The sequence below is a fragment of the Euprymna scolopes genome, chromosome 30 (genome assembly GCF_053919585.1).
Source record: "Euprymna scolopes isolate OS-2025 chromosome 30, ASM5391958v1, whole genome shotgun sequence".
Lineage (NCBI taxonomy): Eukaryota > Metazoa > Mollusca > Cephalopoda > Sepiida > Sepiolidae > Euprymna > Euprymna scolopes.
Window position 1 is genome coordinate 31,463,580 of NC_136511.1, and position 20,610 is coordinate 31,484,189.

A 20,610-nucleotide genomic window follows, 5' to 3' on the forward strand; every position below is an offset into this window, starting at 1 on the left:
CCATGTAGTTAAGTCTCTTGCCACCATAAACCAAAGGTTCATCTTCCCGGCAAAATTTCTTCTCCCGGTCCTCGCCATGTGGTGCATTTTTTTTCTCTTTTTCTCTCCCTTCTCTTCCTCCGCAGTGATGTCACATTGCACACTGGCTTAGTCATTTGCATATGTGCTATGCGACTGCTGCTGCCATTGCTACTGGCTTTCTTACACGTTCATCTCTCTTTCCTCCTCTCTCATTACTTCAACTGATGGTATTTGGTGCATTTGTATTCAGCGTGGACAATGAAATAGAAGGGTTAACAAAATGTGTATCGCATTTTTTTTTGGAAAGCTCTCTCTCTCTTTGTCTCCCCTCTCTCACATGATCCACAGGGATGGCCAATGGTTGGGGAGAATGAGATGAGAGGGCAACATATTGAAATGGACAGGCCTTAAGTTTATTGACTAAAAAAAATCTCAATGAACAAAAAACAAATGGAAAGAACTGGTTGGAGGATTATTTGTGGCACCCTCATTGTCAGTCAGACAACAGGATTGATGAAAGACATTTTTAAACATTTCTTGTTGAATAAAATATAATTTTATTACAATCATACGACTATAACAGGTTTCTCATAAGATAACCAAAATTAAGTGGTGTCGAGCCTGGATAGTACTTTATGGGTGACCATTTAGGATTATATATGATTGAGGATTTCTTGTGAAATGAAATATATTTTATTGCAATAATCTATGTTATATTCCTCTTAGTCTGTCCTTCTGTCCATTTCACTTGGAAACTACTGGACCAATCTGGCTCAAATTTTGTATAAATCTTTAAGGTGCAGCAAATTAAGTATTATGGTATTCCTTTAATGCACAGTTAGCGTTTAGTATTTAATATACAACATAATCACTGGTTTACACATTCATTAGATCACCAAAGTTTTTTTTTTTTTATTACATTTTCACTCCAAACAAGGCACATTGCCACTTTGATGTAGGGGGCTACTATCAGGGACATAAGCTACAGGGGTACTATGTAGGGAGTTGGGCAGCAAGATGTCGGTTCACGTTACATTTGAACTTCTGCATGTCAGTACAGTTGGGGAAGCAGGAACCCGGAAGGGAATTCCAAAGTCTAGTGGTTCTGGGTAAGAAACTACTGGGGTAGAAGGGTCTCTTACATCTAGGGATCTCTACTGTGAAGGGGTGGGATTTAGCTGCTTGTCGGGGGTATTTACGACAAGGGGATACAAGTGCTTGCAATTCATCGGAGCATTCACCGTTAAAGTACTTGTAGAACAGGCAGAGGGATGCAGCATTTTGTTGATGGGACAGAGCCTGAAGCTTAGATAACAGTTTAGGACCTATCAGGTTGATGACTCTCTTTTGAACCTTGCTTGTCTAGGAGAGAGAGACTAGTAGGAGATGCACCAGCCCAAATATAACAACAATACTCCATACATGGCCCTTATAGAGGTACAGGATACTTTCGGGCGTTAGTAGCTTTCTAGCACAGTAGAGAAATCCTACCTTCTTTCCAGCGGTGCTGATAATGCTGTTAATGTAATTGTTCCAACTCCTGTTAGGCCGAGGAGTTTAAAAGAAGTAGTTTCAGATAATGAGTCTTTGGCCATTGTTATTGGTGGTAGCAAGGTTTCTTGTAATTATTGAAGGAAATAAGTTTGGTCTTGACAGCATTGAATGTGACCATCCATTTTTGTCTCCATTCCACTACAGATTGGAGGTCATCCTCTAGTGTTTCTGCTATTTCTCTGTCGTGCTTGTTATAGAGAGTGGTGTAATCAGCATTTATAGCCATCTCACAGATAATTTTGTCAGGCAGGTCATTTATGAATATTAGGAATAATAAAGGTCCAAGTACAGACCCCTGAGCCACTCCTGCATTTAAATCATATTGTTTAGATGTACGACCGTCGGGGACAACCTGCGTTTTTCTCTTATCTAAGAAGGATTTAATTATGAAGTTAAGTAACATTGAACTTGGTCAGTACCAGATGGGTGACCATTTGGAAATACCAGGTGCTGTATGTAGGAGGATATTGACACCTTCCTGCAAGAAATACAAAAGCCTAATGCCATCATCTCTCCTAACGGAGATGTACAACATAAGACTGCTTGTGAATTTCATACTCTCATGAAACTTTCTCCTTCGGAGGAAGCCAGTTCAATTTGCATAGGATGAGTGCCACTTTGGTGTGATATTGTAATATTTAATGCGAAAGTGAGCACACATTTAACCATAGTCAACCATAAAACAACAGGCCATAACTTTTTACTCATTTTTAACAAGCTAAAATGTCTTCTATATTTTATCTGTCTGTCTGTCTGCCCGTTCATCTTTTTAGTCTGTTTTTAATTGGCTTAAAGACTAATATGGTTATAATCATGTGAACACAAAGTTTCCTATAAGATGATCAAAGTTAAGTGATTTCGAACTTGGTTAGTATTTAATGAGTGACCATTAAGGAGTATTAGGTGCAGTATGTAAAATCTCTTCAGAGTTCAGACGATGATACAACATAATGGTCACAATAAAACAAATATGCATAGAAAAATACAGTGTGGACTTTTCTGTATCAGAATAAACACTATCATCTATAATATAAATCTCACCTGTCTGTTTAAATGTATACATGAAGGTATGTATGTATGTATGTTTCTATGTCTCGCAAAAAACTTTCGACAAAGGCGACGGATTTTCACGAGATAGGTATCATTTTGAAGATCGACCCTTTGGACGACAAATATCGAAAAATTCCTTCACCTTCAACTTGGCAGTTTTTTATAGGGAGGGGTCGCTTTTTTCGCTGATATTTTCAAAAGTCATTACCTCTTTGATTGTCGAGCCTTAATTTAAACCTGTATTACTTTTGGTTTGGAGATGGGTGCAACAGCTAACATGTCACGTTTTTTTTGTTTTTTTTTTTACTTTATTTTCCTTCTTCGTGGTACAGGTTGAGCCTGCCTGCGTCCTACCACTTTTTTTCCTCAACCAACGCCCTTACACATAGCTCCATTTTTTTTTTTTTTTTTTTTCTGCCTTCACATCACGGGTACGAGCCTGCTTCTCTACTGCAATTTTTTTTTTTTTTTTTTTTTGCTCAATACATACCTACAAACACCCGAGCAACACCGACTACCTAGGTTAGTCTATATATAAAGTCAACACTTGTGTCCGGCAGTATGAAGAAGATGAAGTAAGAAAGGAAACAAATAAAAAAAGGTGAAAAAAACGCAAAGTTTTGTCTTTTTCTCTATAATTTCGTTTTGATGATTTAAAGTAGTGAGGCTGAATTGCAGGCGAATAAAGTAAACATCAAACACGAGTGGATTTTGTCAAACGTGCACTTTGTTATGTGCATTTGTGTTGTTTTACAGGTGGTTGATATTCCCGAACTCTTCTTGTCTGCCGTCTCCTTGGAACACGAAAAAACTGGAGCCCAGCATCTTCATTTGGCCAGAGATGACAGCAACAATACATTCAGGTGAGTATATTTGTGTTTGCATTAATTAAAAGACCTCCACTTAGATCTAGCGACAATGGATAATTCCTGTAAAAGTGCTTGTGCTTGGAGCCCCTGGTTAACATGGTTCGTACAGACTTGAAATCTTTTGAGATGATTAATTTGTATATTTATTTGCGGACTGTCATCCTCATCTTCATAGTTGTTGTTTCAGCCAACTATCCCTCTTTCCTTCGTCAGGTGGTTAACCGCGATGAAATAGAAATGCTGAGTCTCTTAAGTGTATCCTCAGTAATTACTGCCTACCATAGTTGTTGTCCCGCCAACTAATCCTCTGGCCGACTTTTTTTTTTTTTTTTTTTTTTTTTACATAGGCATCACCACATTATCAAGGCCAAGAGGCCACTCAAGGATGAGGGTTAAAGAGTGTACAGTAGAAATTGGACAATATAGTAATCATTAGTAATGAAAATTTGGTAAATTTGATAACTTATATGGAACGGCTCATCAAGAACTTATTTACTTTAGACTTGAACACAACCATATTGTAGTCAGCCGGAAAGCAGGAAAACGGAAGACAATTCCACAGGCGTGCAGTTCTAAGAAAGAAGCTTTGTTCATGGAATCTACGTTTAGGTTTAGGCACAGATAAAGAGTGGGGGGAATTATTGATAGTGTTTACAGCTAGACGGGTGTTTCTTGTGAAAGTTTGGCGAGGGGGGACCATAGATTGAAGCTCAGTTGAACACTTTCCATGAAAATAACGATACATCAGAGACAAACTCGCAACATCTCTTCTGTGAGATAGAGGTTGCAAGGAGGAGAAAAGGACATCTCCTACGAGGCTACGAAGTCTATTTTGAACTCTATCAAGGCAGGACAAGTCCTTTCTAGCAGCTCCTGCCCAGATGTGGCAACAGTATTCCATCCTTGGACGTACCTGGCTCTTATATAGATAGAGAATAGCATCAGCAGTGAGATATCTACCGGATCGCTAGAAAGATTCCACCATTTTTCCAGCGGCCTTGGCAACAGATTTGATGTACGTGTTCCATTTAAGATCAGGAGTAAAGGTCAAGCCCAGAAGCTTGTCAAAACTTGAGGCCTCCTGAAGACGAGAGCCATTCATTTCAATTGATGCCAAATGTGGATTAGAATGTTGATGATGTAAAGAGAGAAGTTTGGTTTTAGATGCATTAAAAGTAACCAGCCACTCCTTTCCTCATTGTACTACGGGTAGTACTGACTTTGGGTAGGATTGAAACCTCTATCATTTTTTGTTCTTATCTGATCTTCTATCTGGAAGACCAGATAAGAAGGAAAAACCTTTGATATATAAGACCAAAAATCCTATCCTGATTTGCCCTTCGGGGCCCGTGGAGTGGTGGATAGAGATGTTGAATTTTTACGGTTTCAGGTGAGCATTGTCTGAAGATAGTGGTTTCAATCCTACTCAAAGCCATAAGACAAGTTGGCCAAAACATAGTGAGACGGCAACAACTATGGAAGGCAGTAATTATTGAGGATACAGTTAAGAGATGGCATTCCTATTTCGTTGCGGTGAACTCTAACCTGACGAAGGCCAGAGGAATAGTTGGCCGAAACGTTGTGAAACAACTATGAAGACGAAGATAACACTCTGCAAATAAATAAATAAAAATACAAATTGTTCCTCTCAAAACGATTCCGATAATAAAATAAGGTGCTTCTTCATTTTAAGAGCGAAGTCAAAATATTGAATTTCAAGTAAAACCAATTTTATCCACATAATTTTCATGCCGCAGTAATGAACATATCCAAAAATTATGAAAAACAATTTGGAAGAAAATTATTTATTTATGAAAATAGTTTTTGAAAACAATTAGCAAAAATTAAGTTTTTCTAAAAAAAAAAAAAAAAAAATGGAAACTAGAGAGTTCAAATCATAACAAGGGAGATAATTACTTTCTGAAAACTTAAAATCTTAGGCCAATTTAGCTAAACTCAATCTTTGCTAATTTAAAAAATAATTTTTTTATTTTTATTACATTTTCACCCCAAACAAGGCACATTGCCACTTTGATGTAGGGGTCTACTATCAGGGACATAAGCTATAGGAGTACTATGTAGGGAGTTGGGCAACAAGATGTCAGTTCATGTTACACTTGAACTTCTGCATGTCAGTACAATTAGGAAAGCAGGGACCCGGAAGGGAATTCCAAAGTCTAACAGTTCTGAGGAAGAAACTACTGGAGTAGAAAGATCTCTTACATCTAGGGATCTCTACTGTGAAGAGGTGGGATTTAGCTGCTTGTTGGGTTTGTCGGGGGTATTTACGTTGAGGGGTACAAGTGCTTGCAGTTCATCGGAGCATTCACCGTTAAAGTACTTGTAGAACAGGCAAAGGGATGCAATATTTTGTTGCTGAAGTTTAGATGACAGTTCAGGACCTATCAAGTTGGCGACTCTCTTTTGAACCTTGTCTAGGAGCGAGAAACTAGTAGGAGATGCACCAACCCAAATATAACAATAGTATTCCATACATTGGCGAATGGTGGCCTTACGGTTTTAATTTTTTACTTTATCGTTTTTCATAATTTTTGGATGTGTTCATTATTGCAACATGACAATTCAGTAGATAACATTGGTTTTACTTGAAATTCGATATTTCGATTTTTGCTTTTATAATGAAGAAGTACCTTTAAATATTTACGCTAATTCTATTTCTCAATTAATAAAGCTAGAAGTCATTATTTTATTAATCTACACAAATTAGAGGTGATGGAAAATACAATATTAATTTTGTATTGGGGAAAGGACTCTACTTAGGTTTTTCATAAACTTTGAATAGAGCTTAACTCAGTCAAAGGAATTGTTCCAAACTTGTAAACTTTTGCACTAATTTTTTAATAAGTATGTTAAAGCTTATAAAAATATTTAAATCTAATAGATATTATATGATACCCCATGAAACTGTGTGTATACACACACACACACCCCTACACACGTGCACACATACATTTGCATGCCACATGTTTTGTAATAATGCAGATAATCAGTAAACGATTATTTCAATTCGTTTAGCAGATCATAATCCTGTCACCAGCGCAAGGGAGATAACTACAATTTGCATGGAGAACTTAAAAAAATACCTTTTATTCTTATTTGAAAAACTGAGGGAATGTTTGTCGCTTCTTGCTTATATATGAACGATTTGAATTGTGAAAAAAATAAGATGAATTTGTTTCATTCGATTTTGTTAATAATTAGCAGGCCACCCAGCATTGCCCGGTCGTAAAATAAATATTATATTTTGGTTTAGTTATTTTGTTTTACGGCATATCAACTCCACACTAACGTACTGTACTTGCAATAACCCTTATCCCTAAGTGGCTTCCGGGCCTTGATAAGTGGTGACCACCGTGTAAAAAAAAAAATTTAAAAAAAAAAAAATCCTTTTCGGGTTATTTAATGCTGAATCCAGTTATTTTGCAAATAGTATTCATGCTGAATCCAGTTATTTTGTTGAAGGTTTTTATTCTTTAAACTTTTTGTATCTTCAATAGCTAGTTTGTAGTGTTTGGTTTGGTTTGGTTGTTTTATAGCGGATTTTATTATTTTTGTTCCTTGCCCTGCAGAACATGAATGAGTTTTGCAATGGGAGAGGGAAAAGGGTTACAGTATTAATATTTGGTACATTTTAATTAGGAAACCAGTCAGGAAGTGGGGGAGATAGAAAGAGAAATGGAAAGAGGGAAAAGGTGTGTTCTGTTTTTGATTTTGCAGAACATAAGTTTTGCAAAAGGAAGTAGAAAAACAAAAAGCATCAATGGTAGATGCATTTCGTCCCAGGCAGCCAATATCTTCAGACAGCCCGATCTGGTAGCACCAGTAAATATTATATTCTAATTTATGCAGAATTCTTATTTATTCTAAACAGAAATACTGTAAGTATTAAACGCAACATTAAATTCCTTTAAAAAATAAAATGAAGTAAAATAAATGGAAAGAAACTGAGACTTGTGTATGTAAGTATGAAACTGTATGCAAGTACAAGTATTATGTTTTTTTCCTGAACGATCACTTCTTGTAAGAAAAAAAAAATACTCGCTCTGAGATTGAAACCAAAACCTAAAGACAGCGAGTCAAGTATGATAACCATGAGTCCAGCTTGATATGGCCTTTAAAAACACACATGGAAAAATGTTTAGTTCTTTTTCAAAATTTTTTCATGTTTCTTTTTCAAAGAAGATTTAGTTTTTGTCCAAAATTCCCCCTATGTTATAAACAAAAATAAAGAAAAATCTGCATGATATATGTATCTCTTATGAAACGAGAATATCATATTCCAAAAATCATGTAAATTAATTGGTTTAATTTTCATGAAGAAAATCATTCTTCAGTGATTAATGGAAAATTTGTAGGCGTTACAACATAAATCTAAGTATGAATTATTGTTGAGTTATCTCCCTTGCTTTCTGAGATTATTTTTTTTAAATGGCGGGCAAGACAATTCACTCCTCAAATAATAATAAAATTTGATTTTTTTTTAAAGAAATCTACTTGATCATTTTACATGATTTTTGGAACATGGTATTTTCATTTCTTTGTGCGTATGCACAGATTTTTCTTTATTTTCGTTTTTTAATTATGGAGGAATTCTGCATAAGAACTGAATTTTTTTCATATTTTCTTTTCAAAGAAATTTGTTCATATTTTTTTTTTCTAATTTATAAAGTGTGGCCTTCCGTACGACTCCAATGGACAGTACTGGGGTACCTCACATTCTAGAACACACCGTACTCTGTGGCTCACATAGATTCCCAGTTCGAGATCCATTTTTTAAGATGCTTAACAGATCTTTGGCCACTTTTATGAATGCCATGACAGGTGAGACAGTTTTCTTTTTTTCTTTTTCTTTTTTTTAAATTGTATATTATTACTAGGGCTATGACAAAAGAATATTCTTTTCATTGTTTTGACTCTCGAGTATATACCCGACACAGATACAGTTACTCAATCGAGAACCACATCACTCTATCTAAAAACATATAAGATATTAACTGATATATACTCGAGAGTCAAAATAATGAAAAGAATATTTTCTTGTCAATAGCCCTAATTATAACCTACCTTTTAAAATTCCGTAACAATTTATTTTTTCAATACACATAACAGGGTTCACACATGCCTGAAAACTTCTCGAATTTTGACTTTTGCCCTGAAAAAGCCTTATTTCTATTATTACCTTGAAAATCCTTGAAAATTGTATTCTTTATGTTCAGTAAAAATCAAATCAAAATAAACACTATCAAATTATTTTTTTTAAGTATTAATAAAAATACCATTAAAATATTTTTTAAATATTGAAAATAAAATCGAAACACATTGTTCTGAAATTGCCTCATATTGTTGTGGATTCAAGAGTTATGTTCCTTTATCACAAAACTACCTGATGTTTTCCATATAATAACATTGGCTAGTTTTATGAAAAAGGGACATAAATCTTGTATCCATAATATTAAATAAATTTAAAAGTAAAACAAAACGTAGACCAAACAACAATGGGGGAAAATAACATTTAATCGCACTTGGTTGGATGAATATAAGTGGGTGAAGGAATGTAAATATGATTTTTGACAGGCATATTATTGTGTATGTAAAAAGATATTTGTTTTGAGAAAAAATGGATGAAAGTGACTCGAAATTGCACATGGCTGGCACTGCATGCAAAAGGAATGAAAGCTGTAAAAAGTTGACCAGTTTTGTTACGTCTTAGAGAACTTTGTGTAAATAACTGTGTTACTTTTAAAATTATTTCATGAACAAAAATAAAGTAGTCAAAAAAAAGTATAATAAATAAATGTTATCAAAAGCAAGATTAGTTACTCTTCTACCTAACTGGAAAAGTTTTTAGTGATTTTACTCATTTTGAAATGTTTAATCTGTTCAAAAATCATGCAGTGTTTATCAATATGTGCAATCAAGAAAAATGGTGGCAAGGCTGACTCCTAAATAAGTTTAGAAAATGAGTTAAAACTAAAGTATTATACAAAATTCTTAGAAACCCATCAAATATATGTAACCATGACATATATTGAGTGGGTTTCTAGCAGTATTTTGTGTAATTTTTAGTTTTAACTCATTTTCCAAACTTTACATATTTAGGGTCAGCCTCACCGCCATTTTTCTTGTTTGTACCTATCAAACATTGTATGATTTTCGAACTGATTAAACATTTTAAAGTGAGTAAAATCATTTTCAGATAGGTAGAAGAGTAACTTATCTTATCTTTGATAACATTTATTTTTTTGGTACTTGTACAGTCTAGTCAAGACATTAAAAAATGAAAATATCGAAAAAAGTTTAAATTGTACGTATCTGTTATGGAATGAAGTTCTCCGAAAAAAAATTTCACTTAATTTCATCAAATAGTTTTTTTTTACAGCGAAAAACAATTTGTTATGGTACCGAGCAAAAGGTTCAATTTTTAGGAAGAAAAGCTAGTTTTTTCAGGTGTCTCTTTGTCAAACTTGGGAATCCACACAGAATTTCTAATCGAACCCTTTATGGTAGGATGTGCCATTCCATCAGCCTTGAGTAAGGACCCATGGTGTAACAGATAAAGTACATGGTAAAATTCAGTTGTAAATTACACTGTCCTGGAAGTTGACGGTTTAATCTTCAGTGCGGAGAAGACACTAAAAGTACAACTGCAAATTACTTAGGACTTCTACACACTCATGACCGACGAAATGAGAGCATGCTATCCTCCTGTATTAAATGAAGGGTTCTGTTTGAAATTCCATGCAAATTCCCAAGTTCTATATTGAAAAGGTTGGAGATTGCATCAACTGAAATGTTGTGAAAATAACAATCAGGACGAGAACAGTCATACGAATAATCCAAATGATTGACTTTTTGTATTTAATTTTTTTCTTCTTTTCTTTAATTAGCCAGTGACTGGACAATGTACCCGTTTTGTACTCAGAACAGACAAGATTTTAATAATCTGCTGTCAATCTACTTAGATGCCGTGTTTTATCCTCAGCTCCGAGAACTGGATTTCAGGTTAGTCTTTTTTTTTTCAATTTCTTAAAATCTTGTATACTCTGCTCATATAACAAATAGTTTAGATGTTTTAGGTTCGACAAATTTTTGTTAGTGTTCAGCAAACTTCACAGGTAACATGAATTAGAACAAATACATAGATGATATTTTCAAGGCTGCTGCAAAGAAACTGGGTTGCCTCTATCACGCTAGAAAATTTACATCTGAGAGTATTCTATATCTATACAAAGCTATCATTCACCCATGTATGGAGTATTGTTTCAACATCTAGGCTGGTGTATCCACTATGGTCTCCTCAGGTAGGGTCCAAAAAAAGAGTTTCCAATCGAATAGGTCCCACACTGTCAACCACTGCCCCATCACTGAAATGTTGCATCCCTGTGCCTGTTTTACAAGTATTTTAATGGAATGTGCTCTGACAAACTCGTAGTGCAGGTGCCCATTGGCATAAATACCCCAACAAGCACCAAAATTCCATCCCAGATGCTGTAAAGCCTTCTACACTAATAGTTTCTTCCCTCAAACTGCTAAACTTTGGAATTTCCTCCCTGTTTCCTGCTTCTCTGATTGTATTAACATGCAGAAATTTAAATGTAATGTGAACAATCATCTTGTTGTTCAACTCGCTATATAGTGTGCCATTATAGGCATGGTCCCTATTCGGCAGTAGCCCTTTGCATCTCAGTTACAATGTGCTTTGGTGTGACTATAAAAAAACTTGAAATCTGTTCTTGTTTTTTAATCAAATACTCATTGAAATAAAATATTTATTAAAATCAAATATTCATTGAAATCAAATGTTCATTGAAATCAAATATTCATTGAAATCAAATGTTCATTGAAATCAAATGTTCATTGAAATAAAATATTCATTAAAATCAAATATTCATTGAAATAAAATATTTATTAAAATCAAATATTCATTGAAATAAAATATTTATTAAAATCAAATATTCATTGAAATAAAATATTTATTAAAATCAAATATTCATTGAAATAAAATGTTCATTGAAATCAAATGTTCATTGAAATCAAATGTTCATTAAAATTAAATATTCATTAAAATCAAATATTCATTAAAATAAAAAAAAATGATAACAAAAATCACTTTGAACAAATTGTATGCAGAAAATTTCACAAATGATTCCACGCATTTTAAGATTTTGGTTCTTGTGCAGAATTCTCCCTACACTAAAAAACAAAAAAAAGAAAATCTGTATATTATATGTACCCATGATAAAATTAAAATATCATATTCCCAAAATCATATAGTCATCAAGTAGTTAAATTTTTCAATAAGAATATCAAATTTTATTAGTAACCAAAGAGCAGCTATCTTATCTGCCATTCTGAAAACAATCTTAAAAATAAAAACAATGCAGATAACTCAATAATAATTCAAACCTGCAAGATTTATGTTGTAATGCTTAGAATTTACATTAATCGCTTAAAAATGGTTTTCTTGACTTTTTTGTACAGACATTTAAAATTGTCGTAGACTCTTGAAAAGTCAGTTTTGTTATTGCTATACATCTCATGAGATGACTGACCAAATTTTATGATTTCAGGTTCAAATGAACAGCTACAGCAAACATTGGAATACACTCTAGTAAAGTCTGATTCTCACAGCTGGTGAATAAGAATTACATGCAATAAAATTATGTTTTAAACTTGGAAAAGGTCCTGGATATGACCTTAAACTATATCCAGTGGTGAGGCCTCAGCTTGCGAGCTTTGGGGAGTGTGGCGCCACCCTTTAATTACCATTGCTCCCAGGTCCACTCTGAACTGGAGTAGTAGTACCTGTTAGGGTCCTAACTATAGGTTAAATAGAAACTAACTTGAAAAGAAATATATTCTATTAAAATATTTTTCTTCCGAATCTTTGGATTCCGCATTAAATAACCCGAAAAGGGTTGATATGCCGTAAAACAAAAACAATCATAAACTTGGAAAAAATGCCACAGAAACATCTGGAATACTTCTGATTGCTTATGGACCATCTTACATGAATCGAGCATCTGTTGCCAAATAAAGAATTTCATGGATAAGTGCCGTCGTGTATCTAAAGAGACAATAAGTGCACAGTTTGATGTCAAGGTAGGAACTGGAAACATAATTATTTGTGAGGAACTGAAGATGCAGAAGATTTCTGCAAAGTCGGCCCCAACCGTGCTCAGAGAAGATCAGACGTGAGGGATGATGAGAGGTGTGGGAGGAGTAAGTAAGCCAGAACACCAGAGTTGATTAGCGAAATTAAGAATTTCATGGATAAGGACCGTCATGTATCTATCGAGACAATAAATTCACAGTTTGATGTCAGTGTGAGAAATGTACACACAATTATTTACGAGGAACTGGAGATGTGGAAGATTTGCATGAAATTTGTCCCAAGGGTGGTCAGAGAAGATCCGAAAGAAAGATGCTGTCATGACCAAGATGGCCATTAAGGCAGTTCCTCCCCCATCCCCTATAGTCCAGACCTTGTTCCTTGTGATTTTTAGTTATTCCCTAAGCTCAAGGAAAACCTTGAGGCTATCATTATGAGGCAATTGAAGAGGTGAAAGAAGCTGTGACGTGGATCATTGACACGCTCACACAAGAGGATTTTCATATGGCTTTCCAGAAGTTGTTGGAACGGTACAAGTGCATTGCAGCTGGAGGAGATTACTTCGAAGGCGACGAGAGTTTCATGTACGTACTATCAATAAAAGTGCTCATATGAAAAAAGTCTGGAAACTTATTGAAGATACTTCATAATATGATCCTGGACAATGCTGAATACTTAGAACTAAATATGATGGACCCTCCTGTTAATTTTGATGTATGAACTCCGCTACAACAATTAAGTTGCTCGGAAATCGACAGAGATGATTTGTTTATAATGGTGAAGGCGTTGTGCAGAACCAACCATATTTTTAGTACAACTGCTAATCTTTGTCCGTGCGATGGTTGCCACAAGACAGAGCAGACAGTCGACCTCAGGTTTTACATCAGAGTTTTTCCTTGTCTTAGATGCATGTCTTAATGAAGACTAGGGCTGAATTTCTCCCAGTGGATTAAATGCGTCTCCAGATACCAACCTGGAAATTTCTATTTCTCAGCACGGTATGTACAATGCCTAGCATTCCAAAATGGTCACCCATATGGTATTGGTCAGGCTCATCGTTGCTTAACTTTGGTGATCTAGTGAGAACTGGTGTGTCAACATGATTATGCCGTATATTTAGAGCTAATATATATACATATATATATATATATATATATATATAATCAAATAAGAGACGTGTTGTATTTAACACTTTAAAGCCAAATAACAACACAATTTTTTTTTTTTTAACCTTTATAAAAACGAATGTTTATTTTTAAAGAGAGATATATTTCGGAGATACACACTCCTTTTTCAATCTGTATGTGTATATATATATATATATATATATATATATATATATATATATATATAATTTCCTCTTATTCTTCGTCATGATGTTGAATGGAAGAATTTTAAGTTAAGTCCACCTGATGTTAGCTGTGGTTTTTCTGTAGCCGGATAATTACGCGTGATCGCATGTGATTTGAAAGTCTGGGTAGGTTTATCCATTAAAGGCGTTGAATGAAATTTGAAAATCAAATAAGAGACGTGTTACATTTAACACTTTAAAGCCAAATAAGAACACAAATTTTTTTTTTTAACCTTCATAAAATAAACGAATGAATTTATATATATATATATAATCTTGGAAGTTTTTTAACCTTTAAAACTATATAAAAAACATAAGTTTGGAAAATAATAAATTGAATCAAATCAATAAGGGGACAATATTATATGATAAGTAGGAAAGCAATGAGAAAAGAAAACTTTGTTTTCCGATAAGAAGTATGTCATGGTTTGCTTGAAGTATTGTTTATCGGACAAAAAGGTGTGCTTGAAGGCTTATCAATGCAGGAATTATTCAGTCGTTAGAAACAGATAAACAAATAAATAATGATAAAGAAATCAAAGAGTTCAATAATCTTCAATAAGTATTTATTTACCTTCACTGTAGATGGTATATTTCTTTTTATGATGAATCAGAGCACAATATTACATAAGGAGGAAAAAAATTAGAAAAGAAAAACTCTGTTTTCCTATATTTAATAATCCAAATAAGATTTGACTAAAATCTAAAAGCTATAAGAAAAGTTAAAAAAAAAAATTCATGTCGACTAGAACCCCCCCCCCCAATTTTATTCTAAATGAATAACCACCAGAGATAGGTTACTTGGAAATCAATTTCTTAAACACATGCTAACATGTAAAATAGACATTAAACCGATGATTATGATGATTAGATTCAGGATTAAATAAACTAGAAAAGGTTGATATGCCGTATAATAACCAAACAATTTCACTAATTACACATATGTACGCATACAGTTTCTTTCCAAGAAATTTCCATCTATGAAACATATCACCACAGAAGAAAAAAAAAAAAAAAAAAAAAAATTTCCTCCCTTCTTCAGACTAAACCTTACCTGTAACTCAAAAATCCTAATGGAAATCCATCTGTAAATAAATAACCCCTCTTCTCTTGAACGCTAACAATCTACTCCTTCCAACCTATCCGCCACTAAACTCCCACATTGCTCCGCATCTGTAGTTGAATCGCTAACTTCCAGCCCCTAATCCCTCACATGCAAACTGTTTTAATAACCATCACTAAACATCTATACATTTCTACCTCTAAGGCATGCATTACAGCTCATTCCTATCCAGTAAGGGACTTAACAGCCTATGCACACAAAGGCAGGTACTTAACAGCCAAAGTACCCAGAAACAAAGCGATATGCACTACACAACTGTCTCGAGTTTTGCAACGATTAATTACGTTATTGAAACGACACTCCTTGTTATGCAAAACGCCCCATGACTCTTACTAAAAAATACCTACAACTCCAACTCTATTCGCACCTACTGAAAACCTGCCTATATATATCTATTCACCTAATTACGCATGACTCAATACTTGCTGTCTTATCCATGCTATATTGCACTTACATCTTAACCCTCCTATCATCTAAAATAGCTCGGGCACAACTCGTAGCTCAATTCTTAATACCTACTCATACTGTAACACTATACTAGACCTAAGCTAACATTAATAAAATAAAAAAAAAAGGGTACGACTAAAATCACATTATCTCCTCCCTAACAAGCCCTCTTACAAACATAGACGCTTACACTGCATGAACTTCACCCACCCCCTTTATCCATTAACAAGTAAATAGCATGTCCCTAAATCACTTTGAGGAGTGTAACTAATCAGTAGATATAATCCCCAACAAACTAACCCAGTAACACTAACAACGCGGGGTCGCAGAAATACCTGGATTAGAACCTAGGCGCGGAGAAAACCCTCTCAGGGCTGACGGACCCAGTAGGTCTTCCCAGATCATCCGTCTAGGAGAAGGAAAACTCTGAAACTAAACCAAAGGGGAGAGAGGCCTCTTCAGTCTTGGATGACAACCTTCCTAGAGCTGGTGACTCAAACAAATTCACCGGTTTGCAAACCTAAATTGCTTAAGGAGTAGATAGGCTCTGTCTATCGCCGGCTTCCATACTCCTTCTTTGCCTATTAGTCAAGCGCAGAGACACTATCTCAGTGATTCGACAGAAACACCCAGCGGTAGACTTTGTTTCCTGGCTAGGGCAATGAACGCCGTTCTTCCCCATTCCCAGCATGCCCCACCCCTAAAACTGAACATTTGGGAGTGCTTAAGTATAAGATATGCCTGAGCGGTTAGATTGGGTTGACCTTCTTCTAAAGGGTTGAGGGTACCGGATTGACAGTTCCTGGCTGCTGTTCCCGACTGGTAGTACAGGAGCCCTAACTCTTTGGTAGCGCTTAGAGCGGCTGCTCCATCAACAGTTGAATAATATCGGGTTGTTTGCAGTGCCATGACGCGCATGGAAAGGGACCCTGCACTCATCCCCGGTGGGCTTTCCTGAGGCCACAATCCTAATTGGAGAAAGGTCAGCTGATGGTCTACTTGTGATGCATGTCTGAAGCTCCGCATAACCTCTTGTTTAGCTCCCCCTTACCGAAACTCTTAAAAAAAATATGACGACAGTACAATCTAAAAATAAGCTTAAACCAGGATTAGGGACAAACAAATTCAACTTGCCTCCTCCCTTGAGGCTCTCATTCACAAATATCCGTGGGCTTAGAACTAACTTAGCTGATGTTGAAGCATTTCTCTTAACAAATACCCCGGATATCTTAGCACTAAGTGAGACTAACCTACACTCCTCCATTCCCTCTAACCACTTTAACATGCCTGGATATCTCCCACTCTGCCGTAAGGACTCTGACAGACATATGCACGGACTTGGAGTTTACATTCGTAATACCCTTCCCTTGACTAGAGAAACAAACCTAGAAACAGATGATCAAGCCTTTATGTGCTTTAGACTAAAGGTGCAACACAGTATTAGCTACTATTATTTTCTCTACCGCTCTCCCTCGACTCAGGACTGCTCCATAATAAACAAAGTATCTGACAGCATAGACATGGCACTGTCCCTCGACACTAGCGCACAAATACATGTGTTTGGTGACTTTAATGTCCACCACAAAAACTGGCTTGGATTCTCTATTCACACAGATGCAGCGGGCAGCACAACCCATAGCTTCGCTATATCTCACTCCCTATCACAAATTGTTACGTTTCCAACCCGTTTCCCTGACCAGGAAGAACAACACGCATCACTTCTAGATCTGTTTTTGACCACAGTTCCCGATGACTGCATAGCGAAGGCCCACAGCCCACTCGGGAACGCTGATCATGCAGTGATAATGGTTGAAATCGCCCTAAACTCTAGTCCCAAAACTGAAGAGCCAGTGCTCAAAACAACGAGATATTATAATAAGGCTGACTGGGAAGCCATCAGAGAACTAATTAGAGATGCTCCATGGAAAAATATTTTCTCTCTCCCTGCTGAACAGTGTGCAAACGAGACCACTGACTGGTTCAAAACTGCAATCGAAGCGCATGTTCCCATGCGGAAATTTTATAGTAAGCCCCACTCTCCCCAATGGTTTACGTCGACTTGCGCAACTGCCATTACTCAAAAGCAGCATGCATACCGTAGGTTTAACCGACATAAGTCCAGTTCAAACAGACTGAAGTATATAGAAGCTAGAAATAACGTTAAGAAAGAAATAGCGACAGCTAAGAGAGAATTTACGGAAACCACTAAAAAGCGCATCGAAGCACAAAAACTAGGAACTCGAGACTTCTGGAAAATCTACAACAGTGTAGTAAATAATGGGCAATCAACAATTCCCCCACTAACCAACAATCACGAGGTTGTCTCCTCAGCAACCGACAAGGCTAACATGCTTGCCAGTCGGTTTGCCTCAAACTCCACACTGGACCCTTCCAACCACCCCCTACCTGACTTTCCTATGCGGACAGACGCCACACTAGACGATCTGAAAACCACCCCTGCTCAGGTGCATGCTATCATAAAAAACCTTGACACCTCAAAAGCATGTGGACCCGATCTTATCCCAGCTGTGCTATTAAAAAAGTGCTCAGCCGAAGTAGCTCCAGTTCTCTCCAAACTCTACAACAAATGTCTTAATGAAGCTTGCTTTCCGGGCTGTTGGAAAACTGCTTCTGTTGTACCAGTATTCAAGAATTCTGGCGAAAGGACAGACCCATCAAATTATCGCCCCATTAGCCTCCTCCCACATTTTGCCAAAATATTTGAGACCATAATTAACCATACTCTAGTCCATCATCTTACAGATGCTAAACTACTGACTGACAAACAATATGGATTTAGACAAGCCCGTTCCACAGCAGACATCCTCACCGTGATCTCTGAACGTATATACCAATCACTGGACAAAGCGGGGGAAGGCAGAGCGGTAGCTCTAGATATATCTAAGGCTTCTGACAGGGTATGGCATGAGGGTCTCCTCAGGAAGATTAGATCTTACGGTATCACTGGTAGAATACTTAACATAATTAAATCCTTCTTAGATAAGAGAAAAATCCAGGTAGTCCTCGACGGTCGCACATCTAAACAATATGATATAAATGCGGGAGTGCCCCAGGGTTCTATCCTTGGACCTCTATTGTTCCTGATATTCATAAATGACCTCCCCGACAACATTGCCTCTGAGATGGGTATATATGCTGATGACACTACACTCTATGGCAGACACGACAGGAAGACGAATGAACACATTTCTAAAGAAATGGCAGAAACACTAGAGGAAGACCTCCAATCTGTAGTGGAATGGGGACAAAAGTGGTTGGTCGCGTTCAATGCTGCCAAGACTAAACTAGTTTCATTCAATAATTACAAGAAACCCTCTCTACCACCAATAGCAATGGCCAACGACTCTTTATCTGAGAGTCCATCTTTCAAACTCCTTGGCCTAACGTTCACAGGAAACATGAGTTGGAACAATTACATTGAAGGCATTGCCAGGGCCGCTGCAAGAAAGGTAGGCTCTCTCTACCGTGCTAGAAAACTACTAACACCCGAAAGTATCCTGTACCTCTATAAGGCCACCATTCGCCCATGTATGGAGTATTGCTGCCACATCTGGGCTGGTGCATCTGCTACTAGTCTCTCGCTCCTTGACAAGGTTCAAAAGAGAGTCGCAAATCTGATAGGCCCTGAACTGGCATCTAAGCTTCAGCCTTTGTCCCATCGACGAAATGTTGCATCCCTCTGCCTGTTCTACAAGTATTTTAGTGGTGAATGCTCTGATGAACTGCAATCACTTGTGCCCCCACGACGCGAGCACCCTCGACAAACCCGACAGGCTACTAGATCCCACCCCCACACTGTAGAGGTCCCTAGATGTAAAAGATCTTTTTACTCCAATAGTTTCTTCCCCAGAACCGCAAGACTCTGGAATTCCATTCCAGGTCCCTGCTTCCCCAACAGTACTGACGTGCAGAAGTTCAAGTGTAACGTGAACCGACACCTTGCTGCCCAAATCCCTACATAGTACCCCAGTAGTTGTTGCCCCTGATAGTAGCCCCCTACACCAAAGTGGCAATTTGCCTTGTTTGGGGTGAAAATGTAATAAAAAAAAAAAAAAAAAGTCCAGTGTCAACAAATGCTTGAGACTTTATCTGAAGTTCTTGAATTGAAAGCCATGTTTAATTTCAGGAGAATTTTTAATGGGTAGCTGTTCTGAACAGGTCCTAGAGATGAAGAGCTTTTGGTGGGTAGCTATTCTGTATAAGTCTTGGACTTTATAATTTTTCAGGCAAAGAGCAATTTTGGTTTCTGATTGGTTGCTAGTAGAATGTGGCTTCATTTGATTAGTCAGTTTCTATCACCAGTGTTTATAAATAGAACCTTTCAACTTTTAGGGATCATATCCTCATAATATATCAAAATTATAGCAACATAAGTAATCCATTTCTCTATTCTCTCATAGTATTGTTTATCCTCTCTGTGGCATGATTGACTTTAGGGAGCGATTTGCTCCCCATTGAGGAGGTTGAGACCCCCCTGGGACCTGAGGAAGACTGGGTAAATATGCTAAGATTGTTTAATTGAATCCCGGACAACGGCAAATATAAAAAATACTTGAATTAAAATATATAGATATATATTTCTTTTGTTGTTAAAGCCAGATATATATTTTATTGTTGAACGAGAGTTGTACTGGTTAACCTAGAAGGACACCTGTTTTCAGACAGGGATTTCTGAATGATGGATGTTACCCCCCCCCTCGGCCCCGGGGTTATGTAAAATTGATTTCATTTTGGTCTCAGAGTTACAAAACTTTGGACTATGGCTGAACTGCACACCCACAATTCCGATCTGGGAATTCCCCGGAAAACGTATCGCTGATTGGTTGGGTCGATCATCCGACCCACCCCGTTCCTGAATATAAAAACAAGCGTTCAGTTTTTTTTAGCCAGATTGGAGAGATTTGCGCCAACCTCAAGAGGAACCAGCTCTGAATGCCTGACCCCCTTCCCCCTCTTCATCCGCCTGAGTGCCATCCACGAAGAAGAGAGATTTGTGAATTTAAAATGTTTAAGAACTGAACGTGTATATATATGTAAAAAG

General features: G+C 36.6%; 1 protein-coding gene across 1 annotated transcript in view; it reads left to right on the forward strand.

Annotated features, from left to right (window-relative positions):
- Positions 1-20,610, forward strand: part of LOC145254736 (presequence protease, mitochondrial-like) — a 98,796-nt gene that overhangs the window by 7,438 nt on the left and 70,748 nt on the right. The window contains exons 3-5 of the mRNA XM_080113470.1: positions 3,382-3,488; positions 8,185-8,336; positions 10,403-10,517. Of these exons, the coding sequence (XP_079969596.1) occupies positions 3,382-3,488; positions 8,185-8,336; positions 10,403-10,517 (374 nt within the window). The remainder of the gene's footprint in view (positions 1-3,381; positions 3,489-8,184; positions 8,337-10,402; positions 10,518-20,610) is intronic.